Here is a 20,203-nt window from a genome sequence, read left to right as displayed (position 1 = left end):
GCTCTCATCACACATTATTTGTAACATATCAATAAAGGACATTAACAACACGATGTTTTCCAATTTCTCTTTGTTATCGTTCTTCTCTAGTGTACGAGATAATTCTCCCCACCCAGTCGACCTCATGGCAATTCAACTACGACACGGTCAACTCGTACACGATCGTGGTCAAGTGCTCGGACGGCAAACCCTTAGGTACTGCTTCCGCCACCTTGGTGGTCAGTCTGTCTCCAAACCAGCCACCGGAAATCACCAATCTGCCACGTAAGAATGCGTACAACGATCGGGTAAAAACCGGCTTATTATAATACAAGTGTGGTTTAAATGGCTCTGTAATATACTGTTACGTTTTTTTAATCGATCGCTGATAATAACACTTTAATAAATGTTCACGAGAACTGATACAGAACGATTACAAATATGAATTCTATAAAATCTACTCTTTTTCATGTGGCAGTTGGAAACACAATTGGGGTATCGCAGACGAAATCCAATGGTGACGTCATTTATACTATTGTATATACTGACCCCGATCCAGACGACACAGTGGGTTTTACATTTACCTGTAATCCACCAGGATGTCCGCTCACAGTACTTGCTTGTAAGTAACGTTGGAAGCGGTAGCTTTTCCCCAACCCTCTGTCTTACTTAATGCACACTTGGTTCTTTGATGGATTGAGTGTGTTATATTTATTCTATCCACCCATCCAAGTGATAAGTGGGATATGAGGTCTAATTTGGGTAGGATAGGGTCGGGGGATTTGGGCAAAAATCATTGTACATTTACATGTTGGTTTATTTTATGACAGAACAATTGGCATACAATGACGCATCATGATAACATAATTCCCGTACCCAAAACAGATTCCAAACTTTGAGATATATCTGTTCAACACGAATTGTTATCTCGGCAACGAACATCAAAGAAATTACTGAGTAATTAGCCTCAACTACTGAGAAATGCTCTTTGAATTATCTTTACTTTATCTTAAGTCAATTTTGCCGATAGCAAGCCATGACTAGTTTTCAATCTCAAGGTGATTTCTTTCGTTGTTTATCAAAATGATTTGTGTTTATGTAAATTTTATTTCACCTACATTCATTACAAAACTTATTGGTAATTTACATGTTAATTTGATAGTATATAAATATATTGAAAACATGCTATTTATCTGTTTTAATAATTTTTCTTCTGGGCTAGGAAGAGCTATAAACAGGTGTGTACAAAAGGGAAGTAAGAGTGAGTTAACAACAGTTATCTTTCATATGGCTGTTCAAGTTCTCCTTTTCCAAGCAATGTATGATATTGTGCAGCTTTTTAAGTTAACTGGAGTTTAAGTTTATGTCTATCATTTTCTTTAAATCAATATCAAAAAGTATTCCTTGAAAATTTGTTGTGCCCCAGACTAGTTTGTATTTAGTTTTTATTGATTGTATGATGAAATTTTTGGAGTCAATCCATAACAGATTTGTATTGTCATAATTAATTTTTAATCCGGAACATAAGGTAAAGTTATTTAAAAGGTCAAGGGTTCACCAAAATGATATGTTTACCAGATTTATTCGGATCTTCATTTTATGTTGGAAACAATGTTTTTTCAAGGTTCATATGGCAGTGGCACTGACCTCTATGTACTATGTCTGAATATATTTAAGTATCTTTCGAAGAATAATTAAGTTTCAATACAGGAAGCGAATTTAATCGATTGAAGCGTACGCAAAAAACAAGCTAATTGAGCGATTAAAGTTCACGAGTGCCAGGTCAAATTTTTAGTTTTAAGCTGTACACGCTTGAATTGTCTCCTATATACATGCTCGGTTAAGCTCTTTAACAACTTCACGGGATAAATGTCGGCATACCCGTATTGAAGTGTGATATTTCTTTGTCTAATTTACTCGATGACGTTAGAGATAGCAATATATTCAAAGAGACGGTATATTTATATATTCACGCATACAGTTTCGGTTTATATTGGTGAATGATATATAATTAACACGATATTTTTGTAAATCTCAGCCGGGGAAGTTCAACTGACAGACGACATGTCGAACGCGAACGCGAACGGATATGACGTCAAGATCACACCAACTGACAACAAGAATAACGTTGGATCGGCGAGGACGCTTACAGTGGTAGTAACAGGTTCGGAAGTAAACTTGTTCAATAAATCACACGCGCTCTTTTAATCGATGTTGACAAAAGACAAAAAACAAACAAACTGATAAACATGTCCTTAATACAACAACATTCCAACAAAAATCATATATACTTGTGCTATTTGTAAACGTAGATACAGGTTCTTGAATACTTGTTTATGACAGCAGTATGAAACAATATGTTGTTAAAAAGGGTAGGCTGCACCATAAAATGCATGTACACATTCGAGAAAAAAATATCACGTTTTCGAAATGAACAGGTTTTGGGTTATTGCAAACCCGAACTCGCGTGATATCACAGTAGGGATATATTGCAAAAATGATTTAGTTGATGTTATTTATGTGAGTGCTTACGTTTTTTGTATTGACTTTAAAACGGCATTTGACGTAATACGTGCGTTATTGCAAGTATTACAGCATGATAGAACATGTTGGTACTGTCAGAGTTTCCCTGAGTTTTAAATATTATAAAATGCGTCCCTAAACATCAAAGTGATCTGCGATTTCAGAACTGAACAACGCACCCGCGTTCTCCAACCTACCACAGATCGTCCCGATAGACGAGAACGTCGTCGTCGGTTCCACCGTGTATACGGCATCCTTCACCGACCCCGACCTTGTCAACACGCACACATTTACGCTGGCAGCGTCAGCTTACTTCCAGATCGCAACACCGACATGTGCGTTACAACGCTTGTAGAAAAAAACTTATAAAACTCGCATACAAGATGCTCGTTTAGTTTTAATCAAAATAGCAAGTAAATGACATGTTATCACAACCACCAACGCCGCCATCACAAATGCAGCTACCAGTACCAATGCCACCACCACAACTACCACCAACACCAGTGCCACCACCACAACCACCACCACCAATGTCACCACCATTGCTAAAACCACCGCCATCATCAACCCCGCAACCAACAATATCACTTGATTGATTTATGCTAAAAATATAATAAAATACTAACAAATAATAAGAATATTTATAAATAATTTCGTTGCAGCGGGAGCCATCACCACGAAGTCAGCCATCAACTATGAGGCGCTGGGTGGCGTTTATTCATACGCTCTGCAGGTCACCGTCAGTGACGGCATTCTCACGGTGACGTCAACGGTGACGTTCACAATCAGTGACGTCAATGAAGCGCTTGTGTGGAACGCGGCGACCTACAGAACCAACGTACAAGACGGAGCGGTAGGTGACTCCACCAATATGGCTACCAATAAATATATCCACTTTTCCTTTTATCTTGAGATATATATATATAAATATATATATATATATATTATTATTTTTCAAACGGTACCGCTTTAAAAACCGTAGGATTTCTAGACGTATACGCTCATTCATTTCGACAAAAGCGATTATTTTAAAGTTTTAAAGCTCTATAAAGACTGATTTCTACCTTGTTACCACCAGATATATTCTAATTGTCATAGATTAAATTAAATCTATAGCCTAGTTAGCGAGTAATTTATTATTTTTCAAACGGTACGCTTTTACAACCGAAAGTAGTACATGCTAATCAATACATATAGATGCAATTTGAAAGTGTGCAAAATTGTCATTAAATCTATAGCCTAGTTAGCAAGTAATTTATTATTTTTCAAACGGTACCGAAAGTAGAATTTCTAGACGTATACGTCCATTTATTTCGACAAACACGATTATTTTTAAGTTTTATAGCGCAAAAAGACGGATTTCTACCTTGTAACCACCAGATATATTCTAATTGGCATAGATAAAGTATGTTTCTTATTTATACTTAAATAAAAATATGCCAAATAAGGTGTGTGGCTTTAAGCGTCGAAGAAAATGAATTGACATAATATGCTTTTGCCGTTTTGTCACGAAAAGCGATTGCAATTCAAAGAAGATATTCATTTCTTTTTTAATACCTCAATAGAGGGAATAACTACGTGGTTTACTTTAAAACGGCTGAACGTACAAATATCACCGGTAATAAAGTGGAGCGAGAAACGATTTAAAAGAGGGATAATTTTCGCATTTTTTGTGTGAAAATATTGGGCTACTTGATTACAAATATAGTAAAATATTTATATTAATACACAAATACAGAAGGCTTTTAGTCGCTGATTCGATAAGTGTGACGGCTTTTTTGTTTGGTTAAATTTCAATCACGCGGAGGTAAATATTTTTTAAAAGCTCAAAACTCAGATCCTGTTGCTGCAAAATGTCTTATTGTGTACAATTTTCAGAAAATGCAGAAATTTGAGATTAAGTTTTTACCTTTCTAATGGTTTTCTTCAGACCGTGGGTACTGTGCTGACTGATCCTGGATTTGCCATCACAGACGAGGATACCGGGGACACGCACAAATGCTTCATGAACTGCGGCGTATCCGCAGGGTACGTTATTTTTGTGAGCCTCGCTCGGTAAAAAATGAGATGTAATGCATGTGCGTAAAGTGTCGTCTCAGATTAGCAGTCCGCACATGCAAATCAGAGACGACCCTCTCCGTTTTATGATTAATTTTCGTTTCAAGAAAGCCTCTTTTTAGCAAATATTCAGTTTAGTTGGCACCTGGGCCTTTCATTAGCATATGCGGACGCACATGCATTAAACCCTCTTTCCACAGGGGGAGGCTCATTTCTTTTGTGTTCATACGTCCCGTCTGTCTTCGCATAAAGGTAGTTTATTTAATACAGTGTAGCAATGAACTCTGCGTTCCGGTTTTCGTGAGTTGTTAATTGGTATATCCAATAGCTGAAAAGGAATGATTTTTAATATCATGGTGTGCATTTCTAATAATAATAATAATAATACTAATAAAAGCTTTATTTACAGAAGGTTACACATAAAGACAATGACACACTATACATATTATGCAGATGAATCAATACTTTTTTACAATGCGGCCTTCTTAAAATAACATACACAAATAGGTCTATAACAAGTAAAACATTCAAACAATATTTTCTTACACCCATACATAACACACATTTTGCCTTTTAGACAGACACACGTGAAATATCATTGATTATAAAACAATACACATGACATATCATTGATTAGAAAATAAATGTGCTTTATATTGCCTTTTAAAAGCAGTGATAGAGCATGCCATTCTTGTAATTGGTATACTGTTCCAAATATCCATGCTATGGTATGAAGAAGCTCGTTTCTTATAACCTGTATTCGCTTTGGTATTAACAAAATCGGTATGGGTGGCAGATCTTAAGTTATATTTGTGATTTCGAGAAGAAAGTTATGATATTATTTAAAATTTCTGGAGTCTGATTGTTGACACATTTATATATCAAGATTGCCGTGTGGTATTCACATCTATTATTAAACGAAAGCCAATTAAGCTGTAAAACAATTCTTTGAATGGTGTTCTATTTGGCTTTTTTTAAAATGACTTTCGCCGCGCGTTTTTGTAAAATATTCACTTTTGTTAAATTGGTTTTATTAGCGTTCCCCCAGATCGTACAGCATTAATTGAAACAGGTTAGAATATATGAATTATGAAATAATTTCTTCATATCAAAAGTGAGATAATTTGATATCTTCTTAGCAGAGTTATTTTACTGCATATTTTAGAGCATGTTTTATCAATGTACACTTTCCATTGCAGATGTTTGTCAATATGATGTCATAAAATGTTATGGCTAGTGACATTTTCAATAGCATTATTATCTATTTTTAGATCACGGTTAATATTCTTATTCTTTATTTTGAGCCAATAAGCATGCATTTTTATTTACTAGGGTTTATCATCATGTAATTGATGGTGCACCATTTTTGTATGGAATAAATATCATTGTGTTAGTTTGTCTGAATTTCTTCAGGATTGGACCCTGTAGCATATAGTGTCGAGTAATCAGCATACAAGTCTATGTCTGATTGGTTTAGTAATAACCCAATATCATATGTATAAATAAGAAGCAAGAGAGGGCCTAAACTAGAACCTTGAGGGATACCACTCTTAATAGTTAGAGGGGTAAAAAAACTAGTCCCTAATTTAACGCATTCTTGTCTATGACTCAGATAAGAATGAAAAATGTACAAGGTAACATCCGAAAAGTGATGGAGTTTAAGTTTGTACAACAGAATTCCATGATCTACTAAATCAAAAGCTTTTTTTTTCATGGCAATAAAAACAGAACCAATACAATTACCATTATCTACATCTTTTAGCCACTCACCAATGAGTCGAATCAGTGCTGTTTGGCAAGAATGATTTCCTCTAAACCCTGACTTTTAACACATTTGTTAAACGAACAAATTCTTTTAATTCCTTTGAAAGATGTGTTTCGAATTTTTTGGATATAGTTGGCAAAATTGAAATTGGGCGATAGTTATTACAGTCCTCTATGTCTGAGTCTTTATATATTGGTAGAACATACGCTTCTTCTAACAAATCGGGGAAAAATCCTGTACGAATACTATTATTTATTATGGAGGTAATTGGTACAACAATATGCTCTCCTCAGTATTTTATGATATTTGCACCGTATCATTGCTAAAATTTAAATTTCCAATTATTTGACTTACTTCGAGAGGGGTGATGTAATTTATAGAAAATTCATGCTGTTTTAAAGATTTGTCGATATATAACTTCAAATAAGCAAAGTTTTCTTCGTGAAATTTTAGCTTATCAACAATATTTGATATGTTTTTAAAATGCTACTTTTGCCCTCAACATACACATTTATTATTAAAATTTCCTTTGGCAAATTTACTCCGCAGTTTTGATCATTGTCATTATTAAATATCGTTTTTAAATTTTTCCAAATATGTGCCGTACTAGTACCATTTTTAACAGCATTGTTGTAATATTCTTTCTTGCTTTTGAGAATTAATGCCGTAGTTTTATTTCGTAACAGTTTATAATTGTCTCAGTCTTTAATTTTGCGGAAGTGATCTCTATCGCGCATACTTTTAATAACTTCTTTGTTTATCCCTTTTGCTTGCAAGGGGCGTGCTTTTCTAAAACGCTATTCAAAATTCTATATAAAGATTGAAGGGACATATTTGGAGCGTGAACAGTTTCAAGTTAATTTAGTTGCGAAATCGATAGATCAAATTGGAAATCAGATATTGCAAACTTTTTAAAGCATCTATATCTAATATTCGAGTGAGTTCCTTGTTTCGAGATTTTATGGTTAATTTTCCTTGTCATGCATACATGATAGTGGGCACTTATAGATATTTGTGGGACATAAGTAGTACTTAATCTGTCAGTTCTATTAGTAAATATATGATCAATTATTGAAGACGATTTATCTGTGACTCTGGTTGATGTGTTAATCAGTTGCAAGAGACCATGCTCGAATACTGTTTTTGACCACATTTTGTATTCATAGGACTTGCTGTCAGCAAAGAATTTAAAATTGAAATCCCCTTATATGTGATACTCAATGTTTAAACCCTCAAACTTATCAAGTAATGCATCACATTTTTCTATTCAGTTTTGCGTCTCATTAGGTGGACGATAGATAAAATTTAACAGAAAAGATTTCATGTTTTTAAAGCATATCTCAATACATACATATTCAATCCCTTCAGGCTCTAAGTCTAGCCTATGTTTAAATGGTATATGGTTATCTATATAAAGCAAGATTCCGCTCCCTTTTTCTGACTTCTGTCTTTACGCATGTATGTAAAATTCGGATTATTTAATTTACATCAGACAAATTTCGTTCAAAAATGTTTCACAAAAAACAATTACATCCACATTACATTTTTCAGATTAATTTCACTTAATTTCATCAAGTTTTGGCAAAAAGTGTTGAATATTTCAACCTACGATAAGAAGTCCCTTTTTTAAATTCTAAGGTAGACCCTGCTGAATGATCTTTATCCTCGCAAAAAATTTATCCTTTATTTACAGTAGTGCTTGAGAATGAAACATCATTATTATTGCATGACATATTATGACATTGTTCTGTGTAATCAGAAACTTTAATACTGGCATCAAAGACACGGTCTATATCATCACATTGTAGCACTATTTCGGATTCATTACATATTCAAATCTTAAAATTACAATTTTCACAAAGCTTGTTAAGTGCTTTAAATTTGTTGTGTATCAGTACATGTTTGTGTCTGTCTACGTGTTCCTACTGAGCCGAACTCACAATGTCTTTGTTGCTGTCCATAATTACTACTGTTCTGATATCGGTATACATTATTCTTCTGTCAATCCCTACCGTCATGTAAATCGCCATTCCTTGAGCCTCGACCAGGGTGCCGTTTTACTAAGCTACTTACGCAATTCGTAGACTTACGCAAGTATTTTAAATTCAGTCTAGTTCCTTCAAATTCTTGCTACATTAAAATTTGGTATGTTTGAAATGAAATTCATAATATAATGTTACATTCTAAGTAAAATTAGTTTGCCTCAATCTGAAATTAATGAAATTCAATTATTTTAAAATATGTGCGTAGGTCTAAGACTTGCGTACCCGGTAAGTTTCTTAGTAAAACGGTACCCAGATGCGTAACTACGGAAAATGTTACTTCTGTTTGCGTCTCAGAGTTATCTCGCCCGTCACGTGAGTCGCCATTCCTCAAGCCATGACATGGTGTATGATCTCCGTATCCGTAACTTCCGGTTTACGTCTGAAAACTACCTCTTCCGTTACGTGAATAGTCATTCCTTGAGCCTCGTCCTGGTGCGTAATTTTTGTAGCCACAACTTCCGGTTTGCAACTGATAGTCACGTGAATCGCCGTTTCTCGAACTGCCTCGGTTGCTTTATCTCACGGTATGCTTTTTTGCGTCGCCTCCTTCCGCCATGTAATTCCCACCAATATATATAATCACATTTTTGTATTTTGTCATGCCTCATGAATCCAGTGTCAAACGAATGTCTTTAATTGTCCGCCCTGGTAGAGTTTTAATGTGTGTACTGTTATTCAATCCACGCCTGTTAATACCATTTAGAATTGAATCACCTATTATTAGAGTTTTATCTGCTTTATCTGCCATGTCCACAATATCAGTATTTACTTCGAGTTTTTGTTCCGTTGGAGACTGTTCTCTCCCTTTCTTTCATGTCCGCTTCCGTTATTATTACTGTTTTCTGATTGAGGTGTTTCCGTTGTAGCTCTTTCACTGCGTTCATTTTGTACCAACCGTTCCGCCATATTCGCTGTAGATGGGATTATCTTCTTTATATTATCATTCACTGATTGTAATTTCCTGTGAAGTGCGTCGTTGGCTTGTTTCATGTCTTAACTGAGTTTATCCGTACTCTGACTAATTGTTTCGAATTTATCTGTTGATTGCTGGTTAGATAACGAGATTGTATTTTTAACACTTGCTATTTCATCTTTTAATTCTGATAGTTGCAATCTAGTCTCCAGTTGAAAACTGTTCAATCGGAATTTTGTATCTAACAGTAGTTTATTCATGTTCTTCATTTCCTTTAGAATGGCATTTTCTACCGAGTCTGTTCCGACATATCCGGATTATCTAAAATTCATCATCAATATCACCATTATTATGGTCATAATCAACGATTTATCTGAAGCTAATATGATCTTTAAAAGTCATCTAAGCATAGTCTGAGTCATTAATTAAACAAACCATGAATGCATATTTTCGTATATTTCAGTTATTTTTCTATTAATACGGCATGCGCTCTAAGATTGACGTCAGCATACAGCCTGGATGCTGGACTAACCAGTCCAGTCACATGTATAGTGACCGCAGTGGACAAGGGGTCGCACACTGCCACGACCACTCTTAGCATCACCATAGGTAGCTTCTCATTTTTGTGTCCCTAAATTAACGTCTCATTTAATTTTTTTCAATAATGAGAGCTTATATGTGTAATGAGCAAAATCGCAAACGCCCCACAGTAGCCTCCCCTACTGCGCTGGTTTCTGCGTACAGGGGGGCATGTCAATTTCAACTATTTATTAAAAAACAAAATACAAATGTACGGTACTATTATCAATATACTCTATAACATCGTTGCGTTTCTAGAATCACTTTAAACTGGTTTACCGGCGGAAACGCCTATTAATGAATACTAATGTAACACAAAAATATGCGCCTGTTCAATTTCTAAATAATGTAATAAACATAATTTTCTGTATGGCAATAAAACATAAGACCAGTAGCTAGAATTATTTAACCCATTTGCACATGCGTTTATTCCACAGACGACGCCAACAACTATTCGCCGGCGTTTTCTCAAAGCTTCTACGGATTTACGGTGTCGGGATACGCCGGAAGTGGTACATCGGTCGGCATCGTCAATGCCACCGACGCCGACATTGGGACGTTCGGAACGTTCTCGTACACATTGAATACAACCGCATTAAAGGGCAACTACTTCACGGTACTATAATGCTAATGTTCTATTTGCTGTACAAGACATTCATTAGGCTAAGATTTTTATTGTTAACAAGCACGGCGGTTCCCCTCTTGTCCAATGCAACGTCCGGTTGTTCGAAGACGAGGATACTAATACTAAAATAATGTCTTATATGTCGCGTTAAAAAAATCAGTTGCCGTCCAATTTTACACATGAGAAAATAAGATATTCCTCAAAGTCAGTTGAATCAGCAATCCCGAATCGAGTTCACCAGCAATTGCATAACCAAAGGTAAGAAAATAAAAAAGAAAATAAAGCAAATGCTATAATACCTTAACAAATCAGACAGCAAACTGATATTACATAATAACACCAACTTAACAACATGTACGCGCAGGTGAACAGTGCGACTGGCGTTATTAGCCCCACAGTTAACTTGTTGACCGTCTGCAACTGCTCCGGGAGCGCCCTCTCCATGACAGTGACGGCGACGGACAAGGGCGGCCGCACCGGAAGTTCACAAGTCGTCGTGTACGTTTCCGAGGCTACCACTACCCCTACAACTACCACTACAGACAGGTGTGTAGTGTAAATCGTATATTATTTTGTATTGCTTATGCCCCAAAAGTTCCCAGAAGTTTATATAGTAGTTCCATCCTCAGTCCGTCTGTCCATTAGTCCGTTAGTCACGCTCCTTTTGCGGATTATAACTCTTTTTAGTGTTTAAATTATTATATTTAAAGTTTATCTTTGTAATACGAATATTAATGAAATGCATGGAGACTATGTATGGAGTTATAAGGGCAACAAGTATGTCTTCAATATTTATATAGCTATTGGCCTTTGTTCAATTTAGCCTCAATAGTACATAAGCTAATAAAATGGAACACCATATAATAATACGAATGTGAGAAAATGTAGAGCACAACGGCAACGACTCTGTTTTTAATGTAAACTGAGTGGTTGTCCGGCGTTTACATTTCTTTACACGTTATTCTTTTTAGATATAGAACCTTTTTCGAGGACACCAGGAACATCGCGTGGTTCTCGGTGGCTATGGTTCTCCTAGCAGTGATAGCGGTGGTCACACCTTACGTTATGGTCAGATACGTTTGCCAAGGCCCCGCCCTTTGTAAAAACCCTTGCAGACAAAGGTAAGTTTCAAACTATGTGGACGCTTTTATACTATGCATGTAATTTATGAACATGTATTTTATTTAATTAAAATAAGCGCATACGTTATGTCAGCGTTTAAAAATACTGGTAATAGATTTGTTGAATTACGTACTTTTATTGGAGGTCAAAATGGAAAATTCGATATGTTGTTTGCCATGCGATTTGGGGGATACCTCGTTTGATCCCAACTTCAGAGGCGGTCTAAAGATTTTTCCTTGGCTATTTCAATTGTCAAAGTTCGTTTAACAACACTACTAGATCGTGTCTGCGAGCAGTATTACTCTAGTTTCACATGCAAAGTTTCACATGAAATTCATGCTTTTTCTCTTACAGACACTATTTCCGGCATATGCGCCCCTATAATCCGAAGCCCCGGGAGGTGTTCAACTCCTCACCGCGACCGCCACCAAGACCACAGCCTTTACAAACCAGTATGTATAATGCATATATCGTCATGATCATGTTGCATTATCATCATCATTATCATCATAATCATCATCAGCAGCAGCAGCAGCAGTAGCAGCAACAGCATCATCATAATCATCATCAACGTCATCGTCGTCGTCGCCATCATCATCATCATAATCATCATCATCATCATCATCATCATCATCATCATCATCATCATCATCATCATCATCATCATCATCAACATCAAGAACATCAAGAAGATCAACAACATCATCACCATCATTATCTTCTTCTTTTTCTTCTTCCTTTTCCTTTTCATAATGAACTACATATTCAACATCACCACCAACATCGCCATCATCGCCGTTAGGATCATTATTATTGTATATTCATAGTGATTATCTTCATTATTGCTTATACAGGTATATAATAATTATAATACATCGAAAATTAAGCATGGCCGCTGATGAAGACCGTGAGGTCGAAAGCTTCGGCAAAAAATAAATACAGCGTGTTTGTTTAAATAATACAAGGCTAATAGAGATTTTGTAATATATATATATATAATTCATGATGATATAAACCTTAAAATTTAACGCTAACGAATTAATTTTTTATTTGTCTTTCAGTTCGGAAACCTCCCCCACCCAAAGGTCAGTTTTAACACTATATTTGATTATTATTTGATACGTTTTCCATCACAGTAGAGATAATTATAGATCTTATGCGGAGAAAAAATCAAATAATGTTTTTTTTCCCCAAAACTACATACTTACAATCATTAATAACTTGTACGAAATGTGCCTGCTACGGACGCTGGTCTGTGTCCGATTCTATATCATCTAAATGGCGTTTAATTTAGAATCATGAGATTAGTACGACGATTGTCATGTTCGTCGTTGCTGATTAGTTTTTTTTAATTCTCTCTGACATTTCATACATTAAACTGGATACTCTCGCGCAATTAATTTATCATATAAATTACACGTCCTTTTCGTGGCGTTATAACTTTCGAATTTAACCAAGGTTCCACAGTATCAATTGTAACGTTATCTCGGTACAGATTTATGTCGCGGTTTCAGTGAATTTCAGCCTAAAATAGCTTACATTAATTAACAGAATGTTCATGAGTGCCTAGCCAATAAAATTTCACTATATCTGCAGTTCCAGTTTTGCAAGATCTACCCAATCGTTTATAATGCTTCAATAAGTCATGGATGTCTTTCATATTTTTCAGGCTACCAGTTTTGGCGGAGTGAGAAAATCGGACTTTAATGACGTGATGAGTTACGTCAAGCGCTACGTCTCAGCGGACATGACGACTGGCACGATTTCTATTCTTATAAGCAGTCATATGGAGTTTTAAAGTTGTGCGTGTGTAAAGTAACTTCTAAAGAACAAAAAATGTACCAACATTAAACTGACATGTCCTGTCATTCTACCATGAATTTTCGCGTACCAATCGCGATTCTTATTTGTTTTAATAAAATTCGAGTAAACATGCATACGTTACTTTTATGGAAATCAAACAGAGCAATATTGCAAAGTGCTAAGTTACTAAGGTACTCTTCATAGTTTGCATACACATCTCTTAAGTTATATGCTATACTGTTCTCACTATTTTATTACGTATGGTTATTTTGTTACGTCACGGTGTTATGTTCTTCCCTTAATTATTTGTTGATATGATTCTAAATCACTATATTTATTTATTAAAATGGATATGAAATTCTCAATTTCTTTATTGACTTCTCGATTCATAGAGAACAACAGGTTACTGCCTAATCTTTTTGTATTATATCAGGCAAGGCTTAGAATAATATAACGGCGAGGCTTGTCGAGTCTTTATTTTATTCGTGCCGAGCCTGATATATTACAAAAAGATCAGGCAGTAACCTTTTTTCTGTTTATCATAGCTCTACGTCACCGAGTTTAAAGAAATAATGAAAAAATCGCTAAAAAGCTGCAGTTTTAGCGGGAAAGAATAAGACTTTTGTCGTCAATTGGGAACCCTCGGGCAATTCCGCCATAACGTCGATCGTTATCATTCCATATACTGTTGCCAGTGTTGCAATTTTTGAAACTGGGTCTTGAATTTTACTAAAGGCTATAAACATTGACTGAAAAAGTAAAGGGCAAGCCTTACTAAATTTAATAACAGCCTTACTAATTTTTTTTTATCCGACATAGTTTTTGATCCATTTGGAAACAAAACACTATATATTTGCAACTGAATTCAGTTGATTCTCAATAACTGTTAACTTTTCAGAAATCTCATGATTTTTAACTATGTTTTCTGCATCAGTTTGAGTTTTTCAACAGAATGTTTTGAATAGCCATGCTTTACTCATAATGAAAAATTGTTTCTGCTTCTTTTGTCGCCAGTGCTGAGTAATGATGATTCTGTTTATAAGTTTCATAAAAAATCATCAAAATGTTAGTTAAAAATGCATGATATCAACAAACCAATAACATGACACATTTTAAAGCATACCAAATTTTCTGTACTCTGACTATTAGACCACACAAACAGTTAACAGTAAGTTTATAATATATGTATGAAGTTAATTTAAATTATTTAAAAAATAAACAGCATAAAATATCCACCGTGTTAATGTGTACTGACAGTTTTGGAAATTAAATGTTTTAAAATCTACTGTTTTGATTTGGGTGAGATATATATCTTGAATCTATATGAAAAAAAGTAAAGCATAAAACGTAAATCTGTCAATAATTAGCAGAAACCATGATGATTCGCCCATCAATAATTAGCAGAAACAATGATGATTTGCCCATCAATAATTAGCAGAAATCATGATGACTTGCCCAAATATTGTTCATGTACTTCATCAAATACAAAACTGCTGTTAATTTCATAAAGACTACTACACAATTTATAATTATACAATGCAGTCTTGTACACTTAATGAGGAATAACTTTCAATGTCCACAGTTTATTAATTTAATATATGCTAGAAGATTATGTGTCCAAGTTGATGAAAATCATTATCAGTTATTTTTCTGCCCAAGCATTTAATGCCTGGCTATCTTGACAACAAAGTTTGTTTGATTTGAAAATGAAACATCTTTGTGATAACTGCAAAGTCTAAAGAAAGTAATAGAAGACATTTATTTTGATTATCTGCCAATAAGTCTTTTATTATAAATGAGGACTGCTCTGATGCTCTTTGAATGGAATAATGGCATTATCATAGTAATGTCCATGTTTGAACTTGGTTACATATATATGCTACACTGTAGCTTATACAATTTTTAATGAATGATATTGAATTTCGTTTTTCAAAATATGATTGGCATATGACAAGTGTCATGGAATAAAGTCTACGCCAATAAAAAAAGTCGAAGCCTACCAATGCTAAACAAATTTTGGTCTGACAATAGATTTTAAAAGTGAAAGTAAAAAAAATACAAAATAGAGGTTGTAACTTGTGTATTGTCCATTAAGAATATATCAAGATAATTTTTCAGCTGCATCATTTAATGTTATTCAATTAAATCCTGATATTATTAAGTGCAACATTAATTTACATTCGTATTTTAAACATGCAACTTTTTATTACTTGCACTGCTTTAATGAATAAAACTCTGCGAGTCAGATGTGTCGCCTGACAAAAGATTTAGAGTCTACAATTAAACTTTTTTTTAGTTCTTAGTTTCATTTCTAAAAATTGTTTTTTTTGCAGTGTTCACGACAACTTAAATACATGTCAGTCATTTGGTCTGACAGACTTATATTATTTGTCGGTCCGAACTAATTATTATCAGTCCAACAATTAAAAGCAAATAAATTTCCAAATACTATATTGCTAAACTGCTATGAATAATTTGTATTGTATCACATATTGTAGTATGTTTCTAATGATGCACGTGTATTTGACTTTTAAAGGAATATTTATGAACAACAGATAAATTTGTTTCAGATTTTCTTGTCAGTAAGTCGGACTGACAATCTGTCATCTCTTGTCAGTCCTTCACAAAATTTGTCAGTCAGGACTGAACGAATGACAATTTTCGCAAGCTCTGACTGAAATATTTGACACGTCTGACTGGCCAAGTTAAAGTACAAAAAGTGCTTAAGGCGACACATACATGTATCTATAAAAAGTTGACAATTGAATATACCCTTCTCACAAACACACACATTTTAATGCATAAAACACACAAACATTGTTTTATTACAATATTGTAAACCAGACAATAGATAATTAGCTGTACTTACGCTTTGTCGCTGGCTTGGATCACTTGCACTGAGGATCACCCAGGATATTTTTGGATTTCCAAGGAGAACGTAAATACAACAGAATCGTCTAAGAATAGCAGGACCGGAACTGAAGACTATTTCCCAGAAGTCACCGCATTTGGGGTCCGGACGGTCGAGTCAAACCGGTCTCCACCACACTCCTCCCCGTTCTAACAAGCCCCCCCTCCCTAGCCCAATTTAGCTTTCCAATCCCCGTCTAAGGTTTAACCCTATAATTTTTAATACGCAACCAAATCTAAGGCGTTTAAGTAATCAGGAGAATATAAAAATTATTTATTCCCACCCACTGAGCTGCCCGTCCCCAGGTTACACCATATATAACACCACACAGCTCATATCCTTTCCCCCATATGACCCACCAGAAATCTGGTCAAAACCACACCAATCCATTCACCACTTTAGTTCCCCCCTTGCCGGTGTACGAGCCCACCGGGTCCGCATGACCGATTACTTAATGTGTAGCTCCAGTGAAAGTGACAACCCAATGCGGACGGCGCCGCATTCCTAGGCCACTCCCACTCTCAGACCACACCATCTTGCCCCACCTCTATATCCTCCTCAAACTGGACCCTCCCAGATTCTGGGACTACGGCCATCTCTCTCACCTCCACCTTATCCGCCAACCTGACCCTTCCAGACTCTGGGACTACGGCCATCTCTCTCACCTCCACCTAATCCTCCAACCTGACCCTCCCAGACTCTGGGACTACGGCCATCTATCTCACCTCAACCTCATCCTCCAACGTGACCCTTCCAGACTTTGGGACTACGGCCATCTCTCTCACCTCCACATAATCCTCCAACCTGACCCTCCCAGACTCTGGGACTACGGCCATCTCTCTCACATTCACCTCATTCTCCAACTTAACCCTCCCAGACTCTGGGACTACGGCCATCTCTCCCACCTCATCCTCCAACCGGAATATCCACCTCCATCTCTGAGAGACTGAGTCTTGTGTCCTCTCCGGTTGGAGCCAACTCCCATGTCACCCTCACCTCCTTGCCATCCACACTGCCCAACATTCAACCGGAGTCCTCAACCTCAGAGGAGAGCAGAACCATCAGCACCGTCCGCCTGCCGAGACTCCGGTATTACCTCGACTGGAGCTTCCGCCTCCACCTCTGAACCAGAGATGACGATGGCCTCTCCAGCAAGGTTATGTTCGACCTTGCAACGTACTCCTAACATAACTCACAACCCTTATCCAATCTAATGTTTTCTTTGGGATAGCATCAATAACAAAGCAGTCACTAAGATAACCACATTTATACCCATCAAGCATTCGCACACACTTATCAATTTAACATCTGAAACCCGGTTCATATCATTATTTTATCTTATATCAACGTTTAGTGCCGACAATTAGGTCAATGAACATTCCACACATTTACAAACCACAACTTTATACAAATATAGGAGTTAATACTTTTTTAGGTATGGTTCACAGTTGCTCTGAAAGCTAAATGTGTAATCACGCCTTCACCAATTACCACTCAGCAATCATGGTCCACTATTAAGGACATCATAACAATTGACAGTATATCTAAAACCATACTTTGCCTTTCAATTTGTGAGTACCTTACGTCAATAATTTTTAAGGGATGGTTCACAGTTGTTCTGAAAGCTAAATGTATAATCACGTCTTCACCAATTACCACTCAGCAATCATGGTCGACTATTAAGGACATCATAATAATAGACAGTTTTTCTAAAACCATACTTTGCCTTTTCAACTTGTGAGTACTTTTTGAAAAGGAAAGGTTGCATAATTAGGATACTTACTCTTGTATTTAATATTGTATTATCCGACACGCAATATAGTGCAAAGTAACTGAAAGATTATTGTAATTCAAGACAGATTCTTTTTTTTCAAAAAGTTGTTGCCAATCCATCAACATACAATCTCTTCATACTCACTGCAAACTCTCAACAATAAAGGAACCATTCAATCGAACATGCAAATAATTCTGCCCTGTCATTCCAATAATTTCTACTACTCCCAAACCGGAAACTATCTTGCTCCCCTAAGCTTTACTAGGTTAGAGTGAACCATCAAACTGAGCTCTGCCTTCACCTGTTAATCAGATGAAAATGGCATTCTCCACACAATCACCTCCGCCTTGCCTTTTCCTTTAGGCATAGACGAGAACTCCTCCACGCCTGGTTTTCGGAACTTAACCCGATACAGACACTAACACCTTCCCTACGAACAACCAGAATTGACCCCATATTGAGACTTCTGATTCTACCTACACAGCCTACCACATTTACATTACTCGACGAACTCATTGCATCTCACGGCTGAACCACCATTGGGTGTGTTAATCAACCGGTCATTGCAATCGACCGCTCTTCACACCGTCGCTACCATCTCATTAGTGCATGCGCACTAAACCACCAAGACAAGCTTACATCAGGTGGCTCAGTTCCATGCATAAGCCACTTCTGAGTAAAACAGAAATCATAATCATAGGCCAGTTGCTCCAATAATCTGAAGCGACCTATTATGGCCCTCTCACTCGCCTTACCAGCCCTGTCAACAGGTCCCTTAACCTTTGACTGCACCGCCAGGCGCTCTTCTTTTCCCACTAACAACTTTTGGCCCTCCATTATAGGGGTCAGTTCAGGGCCGCCAATACTGACCCCTAATCGTTTAAATCAACTAATGTCGCCTGCATAACCAATCCTGTGTCCTCGACACCAAGATATATGGCAGCAGTTAGACATCTCCCTCCGCCAGGCATAATCTCCTCACTTTGTGCCAGTCTCATTTGCAGTTGGTTAACTTCTCGTTCCATATTCTGGAAGTCATTGCCCTGCTTCTGCAGGTTCTCCTTCACTTTCATTTTGTTCCCATACTCCTTCAGTCTCGACTCCCCCTTAGCAATCGCCTCCGACTTCTCTGCTTTCAAACGCTTGAAGATTGCACGAGCTTTCGCCAACTGAAGGTTCTCCTTCTCCACTTTCATTTTGTTCCCATACTCTTTCAGTCTCGACTCCCCCTTAGCAATCGCCTCCGACTTCTCTGCTTTCAAACGCTTGAAGATTGCACGAGCTTTCACCAACTGATTTGCACGGGCTTTCTCCAACTGATCTGGTGAAGCTATCTCCAACTTTTCAATGCGTTCCTTCAGTTGAAAGTTCTCCTGACCGAGTGAATGTGCCTGTGACCTTAATCTTAAGATTTCTCCATCTTTTCTCTCATTCTCTTCATGAACTTGTTGCTTCATCTCTGCAATGGCTATCTGTCTGTCTGTCTCTAACTGTTCTATCATCTTCCGTGCCTGGTGTATCTGCTGCTGTAACTTACTCTCGAGGGAACTCTGCATTTTGTGAAACTGGGCTTGCAGCTCCCTCAATTCTTGGTCAACGCGTACTTTATCTGCGAGCATAGCTGCCAGCTGTTCTTTGCTCTCTTTCAGGAATTCTATAATCTCTACTTTGTCCTCTTCCGTCCATTCAAAAATATTGCCACCCATTGCCAGAGATATATTTCTTCTAGCGCCCTGTGCCCCTTCTCTTGCCTTAGACCTCAAAGGCGTTTCATTAGTTGTAGCCCATTCTGGCACCACCTGTGGCGTAGCCCCATATCCCTGCGGCATTGGCGGTATGGGTGAGTACATATAATTCCCTGGCCCTCCCATCCAAGCATCAGGGTAATAATGACCTGGCTGCCAACTACCAGGTTACATTCCCGGATACATAGGCATGGGGTAACCCGGGTACAACTGCCACCCACTTCGCACCTCACTCCCCCTAACCGGGTCTATATCGACCGTAGGACTATAGGTATCCATTGTGAGTATTCAAAATGCCATTTAGTGAAACGAATCACTAAATGAGAAAGATATCATCGCGTGGAGATATCACCGAGTGAAG

At 36.9% G+C, this 20,203-nt stretch overlaps 1 protein-coding gene across 2 annotated transcripts in view; it reads left to right on the top strand.

The window, feature by feature from the left end:
- The window catches only part of LOC127875100 (protocadherin Fat 4-like), a 62,763-nt gene that overhangs the window by 8,098 nt on the left and 34,462 nt on the right, over positions 1-20,203 (top strand). The window contains exons 9-21 of one of the 2 annotated variants that reach the window (XM_052419922.1): positions 91-264; positions 458-601; positions 2,018-2,143; positions 2,667-2,837; positions 3,165-3,355; positions 4,433-4,530; positions 9,747-9,892; positions 10,300-10,478; positions 10,852-11,033; positions 11,459-11,608; positions 11,964-12,061; positions 12,671-12,694; positions 13,279-13,544. In XM_052419922.1, the coding sequence (XP_052275882.1) occupies positions 91-264; positions 458-601; positions 2,018-2,143; positions 2,667-2,837; positions 3,165-3,355; positions 4,433-4,530; positions 9,747-9,892; positions 10,300-10,478; positions 10,852-11,033; positions 11,459-11,608; positions 11,964-12,061; positions 12,671-12,694; positions 13,279-13,316 (1,721 nt within the window). In that variant the 3' untranslated portion in view covers positions 13,317-13,544. Of the gene's footprint in view, positions 1-90; positions 265-457; positions 602-2,017; positions 2,144-2,666; positions 2,838-3,164; positions 3,356-4,432; positions 4,531-9,746; positions 9,893-10,299; positions 10,479-10,851; positions 11,034-11,458; positions 11,609-11,963; positions 12,062-12,670; positions 12,695-13,278; positions 13,545-20,203 lie in introns of those variants that run through there. The other variant, XM_052419923.1, reaches the window with a different exon arrangement.

This window comes from Dreissena polymorpha, chromosome 3 (genome assembly GCF_020536995.1).
Source record: "Dreissena polymorpha isolate Duluth1 chromosome 3, UMN_Dpol_1.0, whole genome shotgun sequence".
NCBI lineage: Eukaryota > Metazoa > Mollusca > Bivalvia > Myida > Dreissenidae > Dreissena > Dreissena polymorpha.
Note: the sequence above shows the minus strand (reverse complement) of the source record. Positions and strands in the feature narration are given on the sequence as shown.